We start from the raw sequence: 20,882 nt of genomic DNA on the forward strand, positions 1-20,882 counted from the left end.
AATCTCAACAGTCTTTTCGGTCTTTGAAGATAAGGTTACTTAAGAACTAGATTTTTTGACAAATTAAAAACTTAAAATGATTTTTAATTTCTTTAAAAATATTATAAATAACTGATAAGTTGGTATTATGATAGTCGCGGCTAATGACCTCGAGTACCACTTGACGCTGAAAAAAACTATTGACGAGGGCACGTTTATCATACAAAAGTTCTGATATTAACTTTTGTAACGATAATACGGTTGACTAATTAAATACAGTTTCTAAAATTTTCGCAATATCTGTACTATTGCTGTTTAAAATTGTTGTACACCACCTTCACCACTTATTTGGACTCAAATTTCACCGCATTTCCGGTTTGTGTATCGGATAGCGGCAAAGTGAAGAAGCGATGGCAATCGATAAGAGTTGCGGGAATTTTAAAAACGAAATGAGTAAGATAAAAATAAAAGGTTTTGAATTGCAAAAAAAATTGTTATTATCATTGTTATCAGGAACTTACCTTACTTTACTTGAAAATTTTTAAAGGATTTGCTTGCGTTACATTTTATCGTACAACAACAAAACTACCGAGACCCGTAAAAGTATGCTATAAAAATGTCTTCTAAAATTACTAATTCTGAGTTTTTAAGAATATTTAGGGATATCTCAACACACGTAAGATAATCCTTGTCTTGGGTATTTCAACTTGTTTGGAAATTCAAATTTCACCCCCGCCTCTTGATAGGCCCACTGTGCGACGCGCATGGTGTCTCTCCCACAGGGTGCCCACTGCGAGTGAGAATCACCCTGTGGCGGCCAAACTACCACCAGTAGCAACAACAATAGCAACAACAACAAACATGGCAAGTGCTTCCGCTCTCGCAGGCTTTCTCTCACACTCGCTCTCTGCCTTATGGCACGCTTTTACAGTTATACAGAGCGCGGCTTTTCGCGAGCTTCGCTCCATAAAATCATTCAGTTTGTAGACAACGTTTGCCGTGGCCAAAAAAGAACGGACAAACACTATTTTAGTTGAAACATCATTTCCAACTGTAAACGGCAGCGCGATTATAGGCAACAAAAAAGGAGGAAAAATAAGTACGCCTGTGTGTGTGTGTGCGTACGTCACAGACCGCGCGCGTGTGTGTGTGCTGTGGGAAAAATCAGTAAAATGTTTATGCAAATCATGCGACGAATGTGCGCCAATTGCGTAAAATCATAAAGTGCATTAAGTGAAACGAAATTATATAATTAAGGAGCGGCACGAGGAAATAAGCGAAAAGTATTTTTTTGGCAAATACAAAGAAAGGCAAAGGTTGCAGCTCCTCTTCCTTTTCTTCGCGCGTGTGTGTGTGTGTGCGTGTAGGTGTTGGCGAGTGTGGCCGTGTGTTGGTGTCTCGTGGCCAGCTGTCTCTGTGTGTGTGAGCGGCAGTGGGCGCCTGTATGTGTGCACTGTGGGTGCAACAACGTGAACGGTTCATCCCGGAAGTGATTTGTATAAGGCCGAAAGCCTCTGAAATTTTACACCCAAACGGAAATAGTTGGTACGTAGAGCCCATACATTATCCATAGCAGGCTTGCATTTTTCCCATATTGTTACCGACTTGTTTTAGGAACTTTTAGGAACCGAACCAATTTTAACAGTTGGTTTGTTATCTTTCATTTTACTTTTTTTTAGATCCGTTCATCGGTTTTACCGTTCCCATTCACATTCAAACGCCTTTTATAGATGTTTTTGTATTTTCTTAGCATACAAATCGTTCTATTGTTGATTTAATTTTTATAAAACCTGACTTAAGGTTTTTTTGAATTAAGTTGGATTAATTTTTAAATGATTCGACTTTACAAATATTCTGTAAATATGTTTGAATATTATAATTTAACATCAATTAATAAAATAAAATGGCTTACAAATCGTTGATACTTTTCCGTCTGCTTTCATTTCGATTTTTTGTCCACCACAAGCAAAATATTTGGCATACAGAGAACGAATATTTTTCTGCGATGTTATGCATTTTTCACATATTTTCTTGTTTGTTACTGTTTTGTTTTTATGGATTTTTTGTTCCTATCGATTTTCAACCGAAAACAACTGGGAAACAACATCGAACCATCCATCCGTGCGTCCCCACACACAAACACACGAACACCCATACACCCACAATTATTTCAGGGGGAAACCACAAGCAACCGCAACTACGTATGGCTACACACATACAGAGAAAAAAGGGTTCAAGAACTTAGAAGTCAGCATATTATAGGATATGGTTCTATTATGAATGGTTTTGTTATCACATTTAAAGAGTTTAGTTTTAAATACAATCTGATAGCTTTTAGATGCACTTGAAATTCATCGAATAATACTAATAAAATTAGAAACAATTTCTTGAATCAAAAGTGTCTGCTACCTGATATCAAATGTATGTATCATATTTCATTTTTATACCGAAATATGCCGAGACTACATTTATTAAAGCCTAACTTTTTTACCCAAAATACCCCACAGATGGTATCTTTTCCCTCAGTGTCCTTGTACGCAGGAGTCTTCACCTCACTCATTTAACAGTATTTATAGACAGTTTTTTTGTTTTTGCACGAAAACGAAGTTGAATTGCAGAATTTAATATGGCGGGCGGATGTGGCTTTTGAGTTTTACGAGTGCTCACCTGCGAGCTTCGAGGAAAGGTGGATGAGGAGCCGGGCCTCAATGGGCACTTGAGGTGTTTGGCCTGACAGTAAGGGCATTAATCAAGGGGCCGAAAGGGGGGCGGGGCGATGAGGGCGGTCTGGAAAATGAAGGAGACACTTGTGCGCCTGAAGTTGGCCCTGCAAATGGCTAAACGTCTTCGTTATCAAACTGTCTTCGCACAAAATATTGATATACAAACGGGGCGGCGTATTGCTTACTTAAGATGGTAAATATTCGAAATTGATTGATGTCATTTTTTGTGTACGTCCAAGTATCCCCGATAGATTGCAATAGCATTTCTGCGGCAATGACGTCACCGCAGACCTATCCAGAAATACTTAAGAACGTGAGTTCATGAATATTTCCCGTCCATTTTCAACCCCAAGCCGTGATCCCCTGTCTTGTTGTCTGTTTTTGTCAGCTTAGTTTCTTTTGGGAGCATTATAGTTTCGTATTTATAGCCAAGTTCAACCCTCAAAATGTTGTTGTCAACATTGCACTGTCCTAATGAACTACTCTACTCTCGGGCGAACCAAAAAATAAATCCATGCAACAATGAAAAAGTCGATAAATGACAGGATATTGTTCTTAGGGAGCAAGGGTAAAATTATTGCTTTTGAAATTCAATGTATGAGAATTTAAGAAAATGGTATGACAGAATTCGTTGTAAAAATTATTGCAATTTGGAAACCCATATGTTAATCTATAAATTTACCAATTAGTGTGGTAATCTAGCAACTGTCAGATGAAAGAATATTTCAAATGTCCTGCAGTGAAACATTTGTGCTACATTTTATGCAACTTGCTTGTGACATTTTCTTTTCGAACTTTCGGTTTACAACTTGCAAACTTTCATCAGGCATTTGCAACGTCAAACTTTTTATCAATCAAATGCAGGTCCATGGAAGTTCTCATATTTCAAAGATACGAGGCAGGCAAAATATGGCTTATCGATAAAAATGCCAAAATGTTTAGCTCAGTTAAGCTCCAGTGGCTTTCATGTCATTTTTTCCATCCCTATCTCGGTTTCCATCTCCACTTCTAACTCAATTTCTATCACCATCTTTGCTACTATCTTTTTTCTATTATTTTTTCCATTTCTATTTCAAATCCAATGACATGTCCCCCAGAGCTTCTTGCAATTTTCGCACCCCCGTCTTTTGGCTTTTATCCTTTTTCCGGCAAACAATTAAGGTTTCCTTCGTCTTGGGCAATAAAAGAAACTGTCGCGTCAGATCAAAAATGCAACATCTTAAAATATGAGCACCATTTTGGCTTCCGGTGGATTTCTGTCCTCGGTTGTTGTTCCAACGCTGTTGTTGGTGTTGTTCAATATTTACAACCTGATGGCGGCGATGAGGAGAACGTCGCAGAACTGAATAAAACATGCGACAATCGGCAGGCGACAACGTCCTGGCTGGAAGCATCCTGCTGCTGAAGCTGCTGATGCTGCTGTTGCAGACACGTAGACGCCTTAATGACCCGGGGGATTACCGCTGTAGACAAAGTCGGGACTCCCCTAACCGTGGGCGTTCCTGCAGCCCCAAAATCCCCAACAAAGGCCAGGTGACCAGGATGTAAACTATGCAGCGACATTGCCTCATCCAATTAGTTTAATAAACGTAAACAAAAATGTTAACAGTTTCTATTTGTAATTAAAAAGCTATAAGCGGCAACCAAGAAACGAGGGGTTGCGTGGCGGAAAAATGGGGCAGCGGGGAGGGTACACTGCAAGAAATCTGTATGCTCAATCTGGATTTTAAAGTGTCTCAAGTAGAGCAAAAAATAAGAGAATTTAATGTGTAAGATGATGATGCATGTTTTTATGCAATAAAATCCCATTTTTTTAATTTAGTATAAAAGTTAAAGTGATGTTTGGAGATTTTACCTTTCTCAGAAATGCACGCGACTTACGTGGATCTAAGTTGAAATACTTAAAATGTACAAAAAAATGTGTCCAATTCTTAACCAACCGATATATATTGAACACAAGTAAAAATTGTATACAATCTGGAATAAATTGCCATGGTAATGGGAAAACTAGTACTTGAGATTATAAGAGCACATTAACATAATTATTAACTGAATCACAAAGATTCTCTAATATTATTTTTTAAAATCTTCGAAAGCGAATATATTCCTCAGTGTATATCCGTCTTACAGTGGGGCACATGGCAAACAGAATGTCAAAAGCAACCCTGCCGAGAGAACAACAACCACCCAGTGGGGCGTGTAAGCCGCAGAAAGGGCGGCAGAGAAAGAGAGTGGCAAGCTCTCTGCGCTCTCCGTCCACCGTTCACCGCTCTCCTTTCTCCACTCTCCACTCTCCGCTCTTTTGTTTAACCCTTGCGCCTGCGCTGGGCTTGCCAGCGGACAATCACAAATGTCCATTCGGAATCCTGGCTGAGCAGCTACCCGCATGGCTTTGTCAACAGTTCCGTTTCTGAAGGAAGCCCTCTCTCGAAGCCCCGAACCCCGAACCCCAAACCCCAAACCACGTAACCCCAACACCCGATAGCCCTCTCCGGAATTCTGGCTACGTTTTTAAGAATGAACCACATTCCCGTACGTCATTGCCTTTGATTAAAGCATATGCAAACGTTTTTTTCCGCTTCTTCCGCATTTTTTCTTTCAACTTCTGGGCTTCGAGCATGTGCCGCATATCCCTACGTACTCCCCCTCTAAAATCCTTGGGGGATTTACATTGCATATGGCGAAATCGAATTGGTTTTTCAGCTTGCGCCAGCTTGCAATTTTTGTTGGGCTTGTTTTAAAGTTGAAATTTGTTTATGCGACCGACCGCATAAATTTTAGCATGGGGAATGCCTTTGCCGTCGTCCTTGCGCTTGGCAATGTTTGTCCGCTGCTTGTTGTCATAGGTTAAGCCAGTATCCGCCGGAGGGGTTTTCCGATGCAGGGACCGAGGCATTTGTTTGGCCAAATATTATGGGTCCTGGGAATGCTTTATTGCCTGCACGAGTGGAGCCAGAAGGAGCGATGGAGCAGTGGAGCGGGTTCCATTCAGTGTCCCCGAAATCGATTTTTGCTACGTTCAGAGCTGACCGAAGGGAATTCAATCTGGCATTGGCGTGAAATCGGTTATCTGCGAATTGGGAAATTGTACACGGCTTCAAGGACATGTCTAGTGCCAGAGTCTGAGCCATAGGTATTTTACAATGATTATTATTTTACATCGGCCTGTTAGGGATTATTTAAAATGTGCTAGGGATCAGAAAGGGGAACTGAAATGCATTTAATGCATAAAAGCTAAACTACGAATCAACCTGTGTGGTTAGCTTACACATTTGGAATGTTTATTAAGTCTGATTGGTGTCTTACAGATAAATACATATTGTTGGGATAAATATTATAGAACAGATGAAAACCATTTGTTTAAACTCAGCACTGAAAAAAATATGTTTATACGTTCGAAATTAGGTATATTTCAAAAGTGACAAAGTCAATAATTTATTTATTGCCGGTTTCTCGAGTCCCTAACAAAGTACCTGATTCGGACATATAGCTATGTCCGAAAAAGTTAAGGTCCAGGTAAACTTTTATTTATGAGAACGATAAACAATTACAGAGTAATGTTCAGCACAAATTTGAGCTGTTAAGCGAAAACGCAGGGCTTACTTTGATTTATCAATCATCTGTTAGGTTTTGCTTATGTTCTAGATTATATAATTTCATCTTAGTAGGCTGTCTGATAAAAGCTGTTATTTTATCGAGCCGAAAATACTTAACGGGGAGTGTGAGTTTTTTTCAGAGTTATGTAGCTCTTAAATAGACACTCGAGAAAACCGTAAAAAAATATCTAAACAATATTTAGTGTTGTTATTAAAAATATAAATTATAAATAAAAAATGCTTCAATAATGAAAGAACACAATGATATCTATACATATGCAATGATTAAATTTTGTTTCGTGTAAATATTGTGGTAATTTTTTCTTTAAAAACGTTCTCATTGAATAGAATTTCCCTTATTTGAGTGATAGACTTCAAAGGATTGCTCCCAAAGAAATTAAGAGTGAGCGATTTAAATGCCCAGTTACCTGCAAGACGTGCCCGCCTGGCCTTGGATGGGCCCCCAGCCACCTGCCTTGACCTGCTTGTGCGGTCTCGCTCCGATGTCATCAATTATACAGAACTCGGCTTACATCAGAGACTCCATCGGGCTCGGGTTGGAGCCACCTGCTTAGCCCTAATGCGATGGCTCAGCTGCCAAAAAAAGAAATACACGTAACACAAAAGTGACACAAAATCCAACATCAAAATGCAAAATCCTTGACAGCAAAAGTGGCCGAATACCAGACTATTTGTACTTTAAGGCTTATGCCTGCCATTAAATTCGGGTCGTAGCCGTACATTGTGATTTCGGTGCTGGCATTTTTTCCCGACCAAAAGTATGCAACACGAAAAATGTATTTCACAGTTTGCAGTTTTTGCCCGAGGAATGTCGAGTCATAAATTTAATTTGCATATTTCAGTTGTCTGTCAGCCGGTTTTCCATTTGTGGAAAAATTGCACTTGTAATTGGCAAAATAATCTCGCCCACCGCAAGCGGCAAGTGCAAGTTTTCCAGTTTTCTGCAGAATTTATTCCCGCCCTCGGCCAACTGGCCCTAACATCATTAATTCTAATTGAAAAGTTTTGTCGACTGTCGGTTGCCAATTAAGCTGCATCTCGAGTGCAATCCCAGCCGCCAGCTGGGTCTTTTGGACCCCGTCAATCCCACCAATCCTGCCAAGAAATTGCATTAAAACACACAAAGTGGCGGAGAATTAAAACGTCAAAGTGGCCGCGCGAAAGGCGTAAACACTTTCGTCCTGGGCCGGTGAAAAAATGATGCCAAGGCAACAAAAAAAGCAAGAGGCTGGGACTCGCAAATTGGCCAGGCCAGCATCCTTGGCCGAAAGGGGCGGGGCGGTGGCCGGGGGGCGTGTCGCCGGCAACACGCATGCATAACTAAGTAAACGAAAATTGAATTAAGTGCGGCTGCAGAACCGCAAAATATACGCGTTGCGAGTAATCATTACGGGCAAGGAAGTTCCGGCACTAACAAAAGTTTTCCTAACTTAAGATTCGTGTTAATGTTTTTTAAGGGAAAAAAAAGCCGAAATAGATATGTGGATACCTTTTTTTTAAGTTCGAGAAGACATATATGCTTGCTTTGGGTTGAAATACCAAACAATTTTTTTTTATATAATAAGAGCTTGATGATTTATATAAATAGGTTTGATAAAGCTGTATAAAATAATACTGCCACTTTTTTTTTAATGACAAGTGGGTTTGAAATATTTTTTTAATGTGGGGCATATGTGATCTTAAAGATAAATAATAAAATTGTATTACATTAATAAAGAAACGGAGATAATGGTTTCGTAAAGTTTCATGTTACATCATTATTGCAATGAATTTATACTAAATACTAAAACACTTAATACTAAACACTTAATACTAAAACAATAATAGAGCTGTTATTTGATTACTTACACTTTAAAGTCAAGGGAAAAAATTCATCTTACTTTTTTTGGTACATTTTGAGCTGTTATTAATCGAAATATATCATATTATGAGGGATAGTTTTTTTTGAGTGTCCTTAATACTCCTGTTCCTCCGGCTGCCCCACTCCCAAATTGAATTCTAAGCGGACTGTAGCGGAGCGGTGGATAGCAGCTGGAGGTGATGGCTGGCGAGAGCCCATGGCTTTGGCAAACAAATGCGGGCTTTGCCAAGTCCGTGCTCATGTCCTGAGATCTTGTTCCCCGGATTGTGGACTCTGGAGTCCGGAGACCGGATTGTTTGCCCCCGGGCTAGGTGAGGGGATGTACGAGATTGGAGGTTGGTGGCCTGCGATGCGCGTAAAATTGAAAAATGCCCTGCTTGTTTTGCCTTGTTTTTCTCGGTTGTTGTTTGGATTTCTTTTGGCTGCTCTTTTTTTCCTGTTCCGGATTATTTGTACAACTAAACTTGATTTCCATATTTTGTAAGAAAAACACTTTGCGGGGGAGGTTTCGTTTAATGTGACCGGAATAAGGGAAGAAGTTTCAGGAGCACTCCCCAAACTCAAAATTATTCCTGTGGGTCTTCAATCAATATAAAAGAAAATGTCTTATGTCAAGTACTGATGAGTCATGATTTATTTGGTAATTTGAAAATCGTTTGGGTTTCCTGTTGGGTATTTATTATGTTCCATTCAAGAAATATAGGTTTTTGTTGATTTATTTGAAGGCGGAATAAAAATAATACTTTAAATTTGAGGAGCTCTTGGAATTTTTTTTTTTAGTAAATAGATAAATCATTTTATAAATATTTCAAAAATTATTTTAGTAGCGTTATATCATCCTTTTCCCACAGCTTTCTCGTGTGATTGAATTGAACAATCTACTATGCAGCCTTCGTTTTTAATTGGGTTTTTGCATAGTTTCTGCCATTTCCAGCCATCCCATTCACTATTCTCTTTTATCCCGATGCCAATTTTCATTTTTTCTCTATTTTTCGCGTTTGCATTTTATTTGGCTGGTTTTGCAATTTTTTTGCCAGAAATAATTGCATTTTTTGCCGCCAGGGAACCGAAAACGGCCAGGTTCGAGTTCGCTGCGGATGTTAGCCATCTAATTGCGACCTTAATCATTTCATCTTTTTAGCTTCCGGCCAGGTTAGTAGTCAGTTTTGTGTGTTTGGTAATCGAAATCGTCCTGCCAAAAGGCAGGGCAAATAAACTGGCAAATGTTTTCCGCTTGCAAATTTCGAGGACGAGAGGTGGACACTTCGTAGGCAAACACAAACTTGATTTGATGTTCGTTTCGCAAAAAGATGAGCAAAACTGGCAGCCGACAGCGATGGTAGTTCACTTAAAGAAAAAGTGTTCTTGTTGATTGAACCATAGCCTTAAAATGTGTTTGTAATTATTTGTAACTGATGATGTATTTTAGATTTAAAATTATTTACATTTTATAGTGGGGTTTTTTAAATGATCATGACCAGATATTTAGTTTAAGCATTAAAGAGCTATATTTAGAAAAATTCTTTACCTAATATACCCAAAATGGAATAGGAATAACAAATTTAAAGAGGAAAACCATAGATAGTATCGATCAATTTACACTCTCAAAAATGTATCTAAATGTTGCTTTTTGCAAGGATCCTTTTTTCCAAGTGCCTTGTTGCTGTTTGTTCCTGTTGCTGTGAACAGGAGCAGCTGCTGTAGATGCTTCTGGCTTTTTGGCCCTATCGAATCGAGTTAATTTGCGCCGGGCCAGGTCCTGGAGCCTCCAATAGGATCCTCCTCCTCCTCCGGCAGCTGTGTTAGTTTTCGGTTGCTTTTAATCGAATTTTTGCTGTTGATTCCAGCTGCGTGTTTTTCGAGGAGTTGACTGGGTCCAGGTTAAAGGTTTTTTGCGGTTTGCTGCTTTTGCATTTTGCGTGTTGATCTAAGCGGTTTATTAGCCCCGATTTGCAAGTAAGCTGCTTAACATTTCCCACAGCATGGTGGCCATTATTTAATAATGAAAAGAGAGGCGGTTTCATTCCTCATTTTCATCGTACTGGAAATCCGGGGCTTAAAGTTGGCATATCCTGCTGGCACAGGGCTTTGTCTGTCGGTTTATTGGCTCTGTTTTCGTTTGCTTTGTCCAAGCAGTTGATTTTCTCGACAACTTGTTTGTTTTTCGGCTCTTTTTGGGGAAAAGAAAAGTAGTTATCAACTTGTGGTGGCTATTGTGGCAAAGTGACAAATTCATTAAATATTCTGATTGATTTTGCCTATAAATGATTAATTGACAAACTTAAGACAGCTTGTTTAGGTCTTGGATACAGTTAATGGTATAGGGAACATTACTGTTAATATTGTTAGTTGACCTATGCTTTCTCTTTTGAGAATTGGGTATTAACTTAATTTGATTCTTTCACTTTTATAAGTAACAGAAGCTCTATAAAAATCATTATCAATCAAAACATATCTAAAAAAATAACTAGAAAACTAATTATAGTTGAAAAAACTTGTTCAATATATTTATTTCCTTAAATAACAACTCCGAACATATGTTGTTTTCTTCTAATGTTACAATAATTCTGTTGGCATTGTATTCATCATTAAAGTTGGTTGCTGCCTGCATTTTTCAATGGACGTTAACACCGAATTCGAATATTTCATGAATCCAATACAGAAACAATCAGTAAACAAAATCTTTTGCTGCTGCTGACACAGCAGCATCGAGCTGACATGAAATTGAAATCAATGTTAAATGGCAAATGACAACAGCAGTCGAGGGAAGCTTCCGCGGGGCGGAGGTTAGTTAAATATTGATTTTAATTTTCCACATAATTGCAATTAGTTGATGAATGTGGAGCCAGCTGTTGCAGTCCTGTTTCCCCATTTCCTGTCGCTGCCATCGCCTGTGGAGCAGTCTGATTCTGATTAAACATGGTGTCGGGCAACATCAAAAGCAGGAACGGATGCAATAACAGGCATTCAACGAGAAGTCGGGTCGAGAAGCCAACGCCACGATGGCTTAAAATGGCACAGTGGTTAAGCTAATTTTCTTATTCCATAAGTAAGAAAACACTACGATCCACACTTTAAGCAATTAAATCTGCAGAAACGTAGTGCTTTCCACAGAGACATTTAGGATCATGCTTAAAATCTCTTTGAAATAACATTTTAGGTGTCAAAAAGTATGCAGTGAATAATGAATATTCGTTTTTCATAGTACTTCTGAGTTTAAAATATTTTGTTGCATACTTTTAGACGCCTAAATTTACATTTACTAGGAATTTCCAAAGCTAGTAACTTGTTTAGGGTAAAAATATTACGTTGGCTTTTTAAAGTATATCCAAACAATCCACTAGGGTCTTAAAGTCACTCTTACATGTTATTTTACCTGTCTAACAAATGTAATTGAACTTCTGGGCTTTAAAAACATGTTTGCATACTTTTAGACACCTTGAAGTACATTTAAAAATTGTTTCAGAACCCTAGTGACAAATGTCACGGCCTTGTATATTATGAATATAAATTTGAATATACAAAGCTTATGTTTACTATTTGTGTTAACCTCACCTAAAATTTCTTTAAAAATTCATCAAAATTAGCAAATATTTGATGAGACTGCTTGAAATGTTGGAAAAGCTTTTCCCATTTTCACCCCCCTTTTCCACTGTGCCCAAGTTCTCATCATTCTCCTGGCAGCAACGCCCTTTTGCTGTTCCCCATTGGGTTTCTGTTGCTGTTTCTGAATTTCCTCAACCCACTGCCGGGCAAACTCTTGTCGGGGGCCTGATGAAAAGCCACTTACGCACAATTTTCACAACTCAAAAGCATTTTATTGATTGCACTTTAAAAACGCCGGGTTGAGAAACCAAAACACTCATACGCCACGTTGGCTGGCATACTGCTCCAGTGAATTTTCAGCCCCTTTCAGAAATGTGCGTGTGAGCTGGGTGCGTTTATTGACTGTCGTTTTTGAAATTGAGTTTTTCTGGCTTTTAGATGGCCCCACCTTCCCTGCCCTCCCCTATCCTAAGGAAAAACTTGGTTAAACTTTGGGGTCTTTTCCTGGCGCTGCTGCAAAGGCAATTTAGCCCTCGAGGTCTCAGCCAGATGTATGCAAATGTGTATGGGGATGGCCTGAGAAATCAAAGTCACTGCTCATTTTTTTTTTGCTGGCTGCTGGTTAGATAACGCACTTGCCTACGGAATATTCCTTATTTTCCGGGGTTCCTGGCCCCTCGGGGTTAATTGTGTGAGAAGGCTAATGAACGTGGAGCTCGGGCAGCATCTGACAGCTGCGTTTTAGATTCGGCTTGTTAATTGTTTTTGAAACCGTTGAGTGAACATTAATAAGATGTAAATGCGAGGAAAACTAGAAGAGTCTGGAGTTGGGGGATTCTTAATTGGTAATTGGGGGTTGGATCTCGGCCCTGTGAATTATGAATGACAAAATTTTATTGGTTGCAGGAATAACTTTCGTTCCTAATTCATATGTTAATGGATAGCCCTAATGATAATAGATTTTTCATGACGGAAACTTTAGGAGTCCTTAAATGAAAATATTTTAATAAGGCACAATAATTAAGGGCTGGTTTCTCGAGTACCTAGCAAAGTCCCTCATAGCTATCTGTCCAAAAAAGTTAAAGGACAGATAGACTTTTCGTAAGAGCCAATCGGTTCAGCGGAACAACATGATAACAAACTTAATCACTGAATACTAATTCTGGCCTACGAAGTTAGGGGGCCGAATCTTTATATTGAAAAATTGTAATCGGGAGAAGACCAGCTGGCCTATGACGGGGATGATGTTATATGTCCCTTACAACTCCGCAATAGGAAGGAAATCCCAGAGTCGCTCAAGAACTTATCGACCATAAAGATTTCGGATAAGGAAGGGAGCGATGTTTAGTTCCAGTTCTGTTGCTCGGCCGGCAGCTGCTCATCAGGTTCGAGTTTCATTTCCAGTACCACTAGTTTTTCCATGACAACCCCCACAGTGAATGCAGCCTATCTTCGCTTCTCTCAGAAGGGTCAAAGTTGAGGTGTTGCGAGAAGCCCTTCTTCCCTATGGCAGGGTAATACCATGGAGTCATTTCAAACGAATGTCGCCCTTGTGATTGCAATTTCGATAGTGTTTGAGTGGGCGTTTTGGCCTCAGCAGTGCGGCGTTTAGTTCGATTCCTCCTCGGGTTGGTGTGATTACTCAACAATAGTAACAAATTTAATTAACAAGTACAATTTTTAATAACAATTCCGTTAGTTGTATGGGTATTGTTAATTGGTTTAATAAATATTTGGCAAAAATATTGATTAATAAAAAAACGTCCTTGTAACAATAACAAAAACGGCCCTTATATGACACAGTAAACTTGTTCTCAAAGCATTTTACTAATTAATCGAACTTCTAAGGACTGTCACATACATTGTCTCGTATTTCTTATGCTCCCCATAAAGTAATTTATGCGAAATCAAGCCATCTCCAGCTTCGATCTATCTCAGCACTATTCATTGCCTTTATATGGCTGTGCATTGTTTGCAAATCGCTTAATTATGGTCGATGGCATTTTATTGGGGCATGGAGCCATAAAAGGCGGTCACATCCCCAGGTCCTTTTGGGCCTACATCAATGCCGGTCGTCTCCATTTTCTTCTTCCTGCCTCAATCCCCGGGTCCTTCCTATTCCTCTTCCTCTTCCGCTTTCCTTTTGCCTTGTGACATTCTCCTAGTTGCCACGACCTAAAAGCATAAATTTCCCGTGGCTTGGCCAAAATCAACGCCAAATGCTCTAAACGTTTTGCTTATGATTTTTATTGCACGCACACGAAGGCAAACTTATTCAGATCCAAAGATATATATATATATATAAATTTGTACATTTATATATAAAGCCTGTGTAGACATTTTGCCGCAGCCTTAAGTGCGAAAGCTACAAAAAAACTGGAAAAAGGCGACCCATGGCGATGACTTGTTTATGGCAGTTGGCGGCCACGCCCATTTTACACTTCATGAGCCCATATGGGCAAGCACTTGGTTTATTTCATTAAGTTTCCTTTGATGAGATGGTCTACATATTTTAGCATTATTTACCGTGAAATGTTAGAAGAAAGCTGTTTTATACAAAAAATCATAGCATACTTTTTGGGAAAACCTAAGAAGTTGCACGGGAAATATATTTAGATTTCAATATTGTTAGCATGATGGAATCTTTACATTAAAACCACAAGACTGAAATAAAAAAAAATGATTCAGTAGAAATATGTGGTGCTAACATCCTATAAACATTAATAATAATTATTATTATAAGTGATATTTGCTTAACAAAAGAAAATTTCAAGGCAGAACCTCTATATCACAAGGAATGAAATTCCATTCATAAGGACCAAATCCAAAAATCACATGCGCCTGGAAACTTTAAGTTATGCGGAGTATCCACCATTCGTGGCTTCAATTTGGCCTTATCTTGCCATTTTTTTTGTGTTGGCACTTGCCAAACAATGTCAGTTTTCAACTTTTAGCGCATTTTTCAAATTAGGTTAGCAGAACAGTGGCGGGGGGTTGGGTGAAATGATGTTAGGATGTCGGGCTGTGCGTGTGTGAGAGTACAGGGGTGCGATGGTGTTGGCCCCAGTGAAAGTTTTCTTATTGTTTTGGGCGGAGGGGAAAGGGCTTGGCGGTAGGCTTGTTAGCATCCTTCCTTCCGGCGCTTCCTGCATAAACCCACCATCTGCTGCCCGTTTAACCTTAATGTTTTGGGGCAAGCCAGAACCACACCCTTCACTCCAAATCATTCTTGGCACAGAAAGAAAATAATATAAGTTTGATATTTTTAGATCAATTTAATTTTGATTGCTTGAAATTTTAATAAGGGTTTAAGATTTAATTAAAATTTATTGAGGGATCTTAAGAGAATATTAAATTGTAGAATTATTCTAATTTCGTTTACCACCCAAAGGGTTTTAATATTTTCCTTTGTGTACCCACATTTGCGCACTGTTTCATTTTGATGTGCACTTATTTTTCAATTTGAGCGCGTGAGCATCCATCGTCCTGTCAGTTCGGCGTCTTATTCAAACCCGCCCCTCGGACTTGCCACTTCAACGTCATCTCGGAGAATTATCAGCGACTGCGTCAGCATCTAAATATAAGGCTTACCTGCCCCTCGTCTAGTAATTCAGCCTGATTCCCTGGTCTTCTATCCTTGGCTGGTCTTTGTTCCTGCCCATCTCTCAGCCATTCGTAGTTGGCCAAGTTTAATGCTCGTTTTTTATGCGAACACGCCCCGTTGAGCAATTGTTGTTGCTTCTATGGGTGTTTTTAGTGCTCTCCTAATGAAATTTTTAAACGATTTTGTCTCACTTCACGGCCAGCAGCAGATTGAAAAGCGTAAATTTGCGTAGAAACGGCTAGGAAAATTCCCAGAAACTATTTGTATCTTTTGGTCGGTGCTCCTTGAACTTACAAATGGTTACAAGGTTGCCTTTAATTGGTTAACACGAATCACGAATTTATAAATATACTTTAGAAAGTATTTAAATTACTAAGCCCTAAACAGTTGAAAAAATATATTTTGTTGATTGCAATGTTCAATACTATATACAAATTAAAAATATTTGAATTTTAAGGGTTTTGTATCTTTTCTTAATCACAATAATTTATTATGTTATTTAAATAAGATTGGTCTAAAACTAGTTTACATTTTCTTAACGCTGACCTGAAAATAGATTATTGTTTACCCAGTATTCAAAACAGCAATTTGCATTCCCTAAATTTGATCGGCTAATCAGCATTTGAAATCTCACTTATCTTTTAAATTGCAGTAAGGTTAATCAGGATGCATGCATCAAAAATTCCACTTGGTAGCACACTTCCGTAATTAGCAAAATCATAATCCCTTACAAGGAAACCCACTAGGAGCAGAATGTAAGTTTAATTAAACTAAATGGGCAAATAATTGAAACCGAGACACTTCAAAGAGCCAAGAATATTACGAATTTAAATGAACCGGCACACACTAAAATATATATTCTTCTCACCTGTTTATGTGTGTGTTGCCATGGTTTTCCTGTTTGTAGAAAGCTGGCTGGTCATAAATTTACTTTTGAAATGGCCAAAACGAGAGGCAAACACACAGGCACAGCTGGAGGGGTTTTAATTAGAACACCTTGCTGACTAACACACACACACTCTCGAACACCATCTAACACACACATCCAAATATGTAGTTATCCGGTAATATAGTTAGTTTCCATTTATTTCAATTAAAAATTCAGTTTGGCCAAAGGGAACATAAATATTCATTGGTAATCACATTGACCTTACTCCTTCCCTCCGTCTCTTTCACTCAACCATATATCCGTCTCTCTCTTTTATTGCAGCTAGTATTTTGTGATGAAGTCATGTGGAAATAGCAGCCACAACAGCGACATCAACAACACGACCAGTACAATTATAGGCAAAAGTTAATTAAATGCTGCATCATTTGCAAGCTGCAAAAAGGAATTCTTAACAATCGCAATAAAACTTTTGTCGAACAAAAGTAATTAAAGGACCCACACCCATACCAATACCTCACTTGCCGCTATGCGACACCCAAGTTGGTAGGAGTGGCAAGGGGGCTTTGGGGGCAAGGAGGCAAGGAGGCGGGGCCAGGAGTCCAGGAGTACATGGCCAGGAGCCAGCTGACGCTGCCAGCCGCAAACAGCTAACAGCTAACACCAAGGAGCCCCGCGGGGACCAAGGACGCAGGACGAAGACGACGACGACGACGACGAGGACGAGGACCAAGCGACGGCCAACAAAATGCAGAAGGAGAACAATGTCACGGCGGAGAATTGCCAATTTGTGGGGCCCTATCGCCTGGAGAAAACCCTCGGCAAGGGTCAAACGGGTAAGTGCCGGAGAACTCCTACCATATACGTGATTCTAAGTGGTAGCTGCATCGACTAGAACTATCATTACATTTATTAGCTGAAGTGGTTGTCTTACTCGAATCTTATTCACTGTAATTATACCTCTGTCTGATGTTAGTTTGAATTTTTAAAGAGTTTCGCTGATACTTTGGGTACTAAAATCCAGGCAACGTAAAATCAATAGGTACATGGTAAAAAAAGGTTTTATTCAATCCAGTACATTTTAATAATAATATTTTGAAAATGCCTCAAGATGGGTTATAGTAGTTCCTAATAGAGGGGGACCCCTAGATCATAAAGAAGAAGTCTAACAATTTTGTATGGATAATTTTTTAAAGACTTTTTAAACAACATTTTGTTAAATCGCTACTTTGTCTGTAAACTAGTGTAAAAAATAAAAGAATATTAAATTAATTTGTGTATATTTCTAGAATGCCAGTACAAAAGTCAAGAATCCTTCGACAATAATTTAGAAAAGTTTTATGAAAGCTTTCAAATTTATTTAAAGTTTGACATACCAATAATCTAAACACTTAAAAAGTAGATGTTTACACAAATGCATCCTTTTCAATAAATAAATAAAAAATTCTATATTTTTTACTTATATATTTGTATACATGGGTGTTTATATAAGTATTAACCATATTCACGAAATTTCGTTCATTTAAAATGTTAAGTGAATCAAAATTTCTAAAAATAAGTGATGAAAATACTGACCTTTCTAAATTAGTTGAATTGCCTACAGCAAGTATGAATAATATTTTTAAACAAATGTCAGCCCTGATAGAAATTTTTCAATAATCACTATTGCCAATCAATTATAAGGACTATCTTCTCTATCTGAAGTAGTCACTGAAATAGCTACAGTAATTTACCTTCTTAATTGTTTTCTTCGTTATTTCCTTTTCCAAAACACAAAAACCACTTAGAAATATCTGCAACACTCACAATAGTTATTTCAATTACGATTTTCCATTTATCCGTCTGCAGGTCTCGTCAAGTTGGGCGTGCATTGTGTGATTGGCAAGAAGGTTGCGATTAAAATAATCAATCGCGAGAAACTCAGCGAATCGGTGCTAATGAAGGTAAGTAGTTAGCCGGGGTCGAAGGTCGTGGCTTGATGGAAAGTTTCCCTGCCTTTGGTTTATGGCTTTCCCGCTGTTTATGATTTTGTTTTTCGCTTTCTTCTCCTATTTCTTTCTGGTTTCTTGTTTGTCTTCTTCTCCTGGCGTACGAGTCATAAAAAACTGTGACAATAAAATTTGTTTTGTGGTTCGTTGTTTTATTGCCCGGTTCCTTGAAAGAGAACCGCGGTCTAGGGGCTGTCGCAGGGGTGGATCCAGTGGTGGAACATTGCAGTCAAACTTACAGCCATTTGGACTTTTGGACTTACGTTACATGTTGGGGAAGGGGTGAAATGGTTTTGGGGATTTCCCAGGCTTGCGGCTTTGCCCGGCTTTGGATCTTTAGTGTGCCAAAGTCAGGGAAAGTCACAGGGATGTTTTGTGTCTTCAACTAGACTTTAAACATTTCAGGCATTTTGTGGGTGACATTTACATATTAAAGACTTTAATTCAAGGAACAATGGGCTAAAATTGGCTAAACATGGCTATTCATGGACTAAAATTGGTTTAAGTCCATATGGACTTTTATATCCTCTAAATATATGGGAAGCACATTTTTATGGCCATATGTTTATAGCCACTTTAAGTCCATTATTCCTTAAATTAAAGTCGATGGATCAAATTTAACGATATATTTTTTTTAAATTGTTGATATTTACCCTGATTTTTTAAATATTCCAAATCTTTATGACCTATTATGATCTTATTGAAAATTAAACAAGTTAAATACTAAAAAGAACCTGGTAAAAATATCCGTTGCTTATCTGACCTGTACGATTACCTCCCACACAGGTTGTAATTATCTTACAAATAGACCACAAATTATCTGCGGTAAATATTCATTCATTCCGTAATCGATTTTCTGCCATAATCCAGGCCGCACCACGTCTATTATAATTCGTGGCAAACACTCTAAATAGATTTCATTCATTCCCAGAACCGCCACCATTCATTCGCTTCCAATAAAAGTCAGAGCAAAGCTCAACTATTTATCTTTTCTTTGCTGTCATAATAGAACCATAGAGAAGGTTACCCCACCCCCAACATCTCATCTATATCTACCGAAAATGTGGTGCACTTTTTGTAGGACATTGAAAGGACATGGGACAAATTAGTGCGTGCGACAACAAAGTAAAACAAAATTGACTGCCCTCAGGAGGGGGTGGAGTTTCTTTTGGGGGTGACAAAAGCTCAGACATGTAGGACAATCGAAGTGCAAGGTGAGGTCGAGGGGTGCAAATGAGGATAAAGAACCGGCGATGATTGCGTGTGGTGTCCTGTTGTAGGGCCAGCTGGTCGGGACACGCAATGAGAAATTGGACGCCATTCGGAGGACAACAATGGGCTATTATGGCCAAGCACTTTGAGTGCATTGTGGGGAGAAGTGCACTCTTCAAAAAATCTGAGATTTCTTTCCGGATATTAGAAAATTGAAGAGATAATAAAATAAACTAGATGGGTTATTTATTATTATACAAGTAACCACTAGAATCAGTGGACCATTTAAGACCCTCGCTTTAACTCAAACTTTATTTAATTCAGTTGCTTAATTTTTTCTCAAAGTGTGGGCATGGGGATTTAGGCGAACTTGGCAACATTGTCGATAAGTCGATTAAAATCGCTCGCATGCTCCTTTCTCTTCTCCCTGCGAAGGTTGAACGTGAAATCGCCATAATGAAACTAATCGATCATCCGCACGTCCTTGGCCTGAGCGATGTGTACGAGAACAAGAAGTATTTGTATTTGATATTGGAGCATGTATCCGGCGGCGAGCTCTTCGACTACCTGGTGAAGAAGGGTCGCCTGACGCCCAAGGAGGCGCGCAAGTTCTTCAGGCAAATCATCTCCGCCCTGGATTTCTGTCACTCGCATTCGATTTGGTAAGTCCCAGGCCCCTCTACTAGATGGAAACTCCCTTTTGAACTGCAATCAATAATAAATTTATTTTGACTAACAGCCATCGGGATTTGAAGCCAGAGAACCTGCTGCTGGACGAGAAGAATAACATTAAGATAGCGGACTTTGGGATGGCTTCTCTGCAGCCAGCCGGCAGCATGTTGGAAACCTCGTGCGGCAGTCCACACTACGCGTGTCCGGAGGTCATACGGGTAAGTCTCGGTTGAAAAATGGCCAAAAGATTGCTTCCCAGGCAGCTCCATTCGTCCCTGCACTCTGCACAAGTGCGGCAAACGCATAAACGTCAATCAAGGCGAACTTTTTAGCACATTTTCAGATGCAGCATTGGTGGCATTGGAGGAGGCGGCTTCCTGGAGTCGCTTTCCCATGCAAATTTCGTCAGGCTCGGGCTCCCTTCTATGCAAATGCACGTCATGTGCGCATATGATTTCCCATCTCGGGACGCCCTGCGTTCTCTACACCCAACAAAAAGTTTCGATTCCCCCTTAAAGAATTCGATTTTCCGCCAAGGGCAAAGGGATCTTTTCTGTTTTGAGTCATACAATTTATTGCGATTTAAAAGTGAGGTCCTTGATAATATTTTCTACGCATTTTTAATATAGGAACATTGAAATTGCCACAAAATGAGTATGCTTATTAAGTAAAAGCAATTTTCCTTACATCTCCTTTGTAAACTTGGGAAAACCCTGTAGTGGAAAATAATAATTTGTACATTTTTCTTAGTGCATCCTGCACCATATCCTTCAAGCAGGAGACGCTGCAGCTTC

At 39.1% G+C, this 20,882-nt stretch overlaps 1 protein-coding gene across 4 annotated transcripts in view; it reads left to right on the forward strand.

Annotated features, from left to right (window-relative positions):
* The first annotated feature begins 959 nt into the window (after positions 1-959).
* The window catches only part of sff (sugar-free frosting), a 29,398-nt gene continuing 9,475 nt past the window's right edge, over positions 960-20,882 (forward strand). For 3 of the 4 annotated variants that reach the window (XR_005014200.3, XM_036815218.3, XM_036815219.3), the window contains exons 1-5: positions 960-1,524; positions 16,541-17,052; positions 18,065-18,159; positions 19,852-20,078; positions 20,156-20,306. Coding sequence is in view for 3 of the 4 variants with exons in the window: in XM_036815218.3 (XP_036671113.2) it covers positions 16,965-17,052; positions 18,065-18,159; positions 19,852-20,078; positions 20,156-20,306 (561 nt within the window). In the remaining variant the exon portion in view is untranslated. The remainder of the gene's footprint in view (positions 1,525-16,540; positions 17,053-18,064; positions 18,160-19,851; positions 20,079-20,155; positions 20,307-20,882) is intronic. The other variant, XM_036815220.3, reaches the window with a different exon arrangement.

Source organism: Drosophila suzukii, chromosome 3 (genome assembly GCF_043229965.1).
Source record: "Drosophila suzukii chromosome 3, CBGP_Dsuzu_IsoJpt1.0, whole genome shotgun sequence".
Taxonomy (NCBI): Eukaryota; Metazoa; Arthropoda; class Insecta; order Diptera; family Drosophilidae; genus Drosophila; species Drosophila suzukii.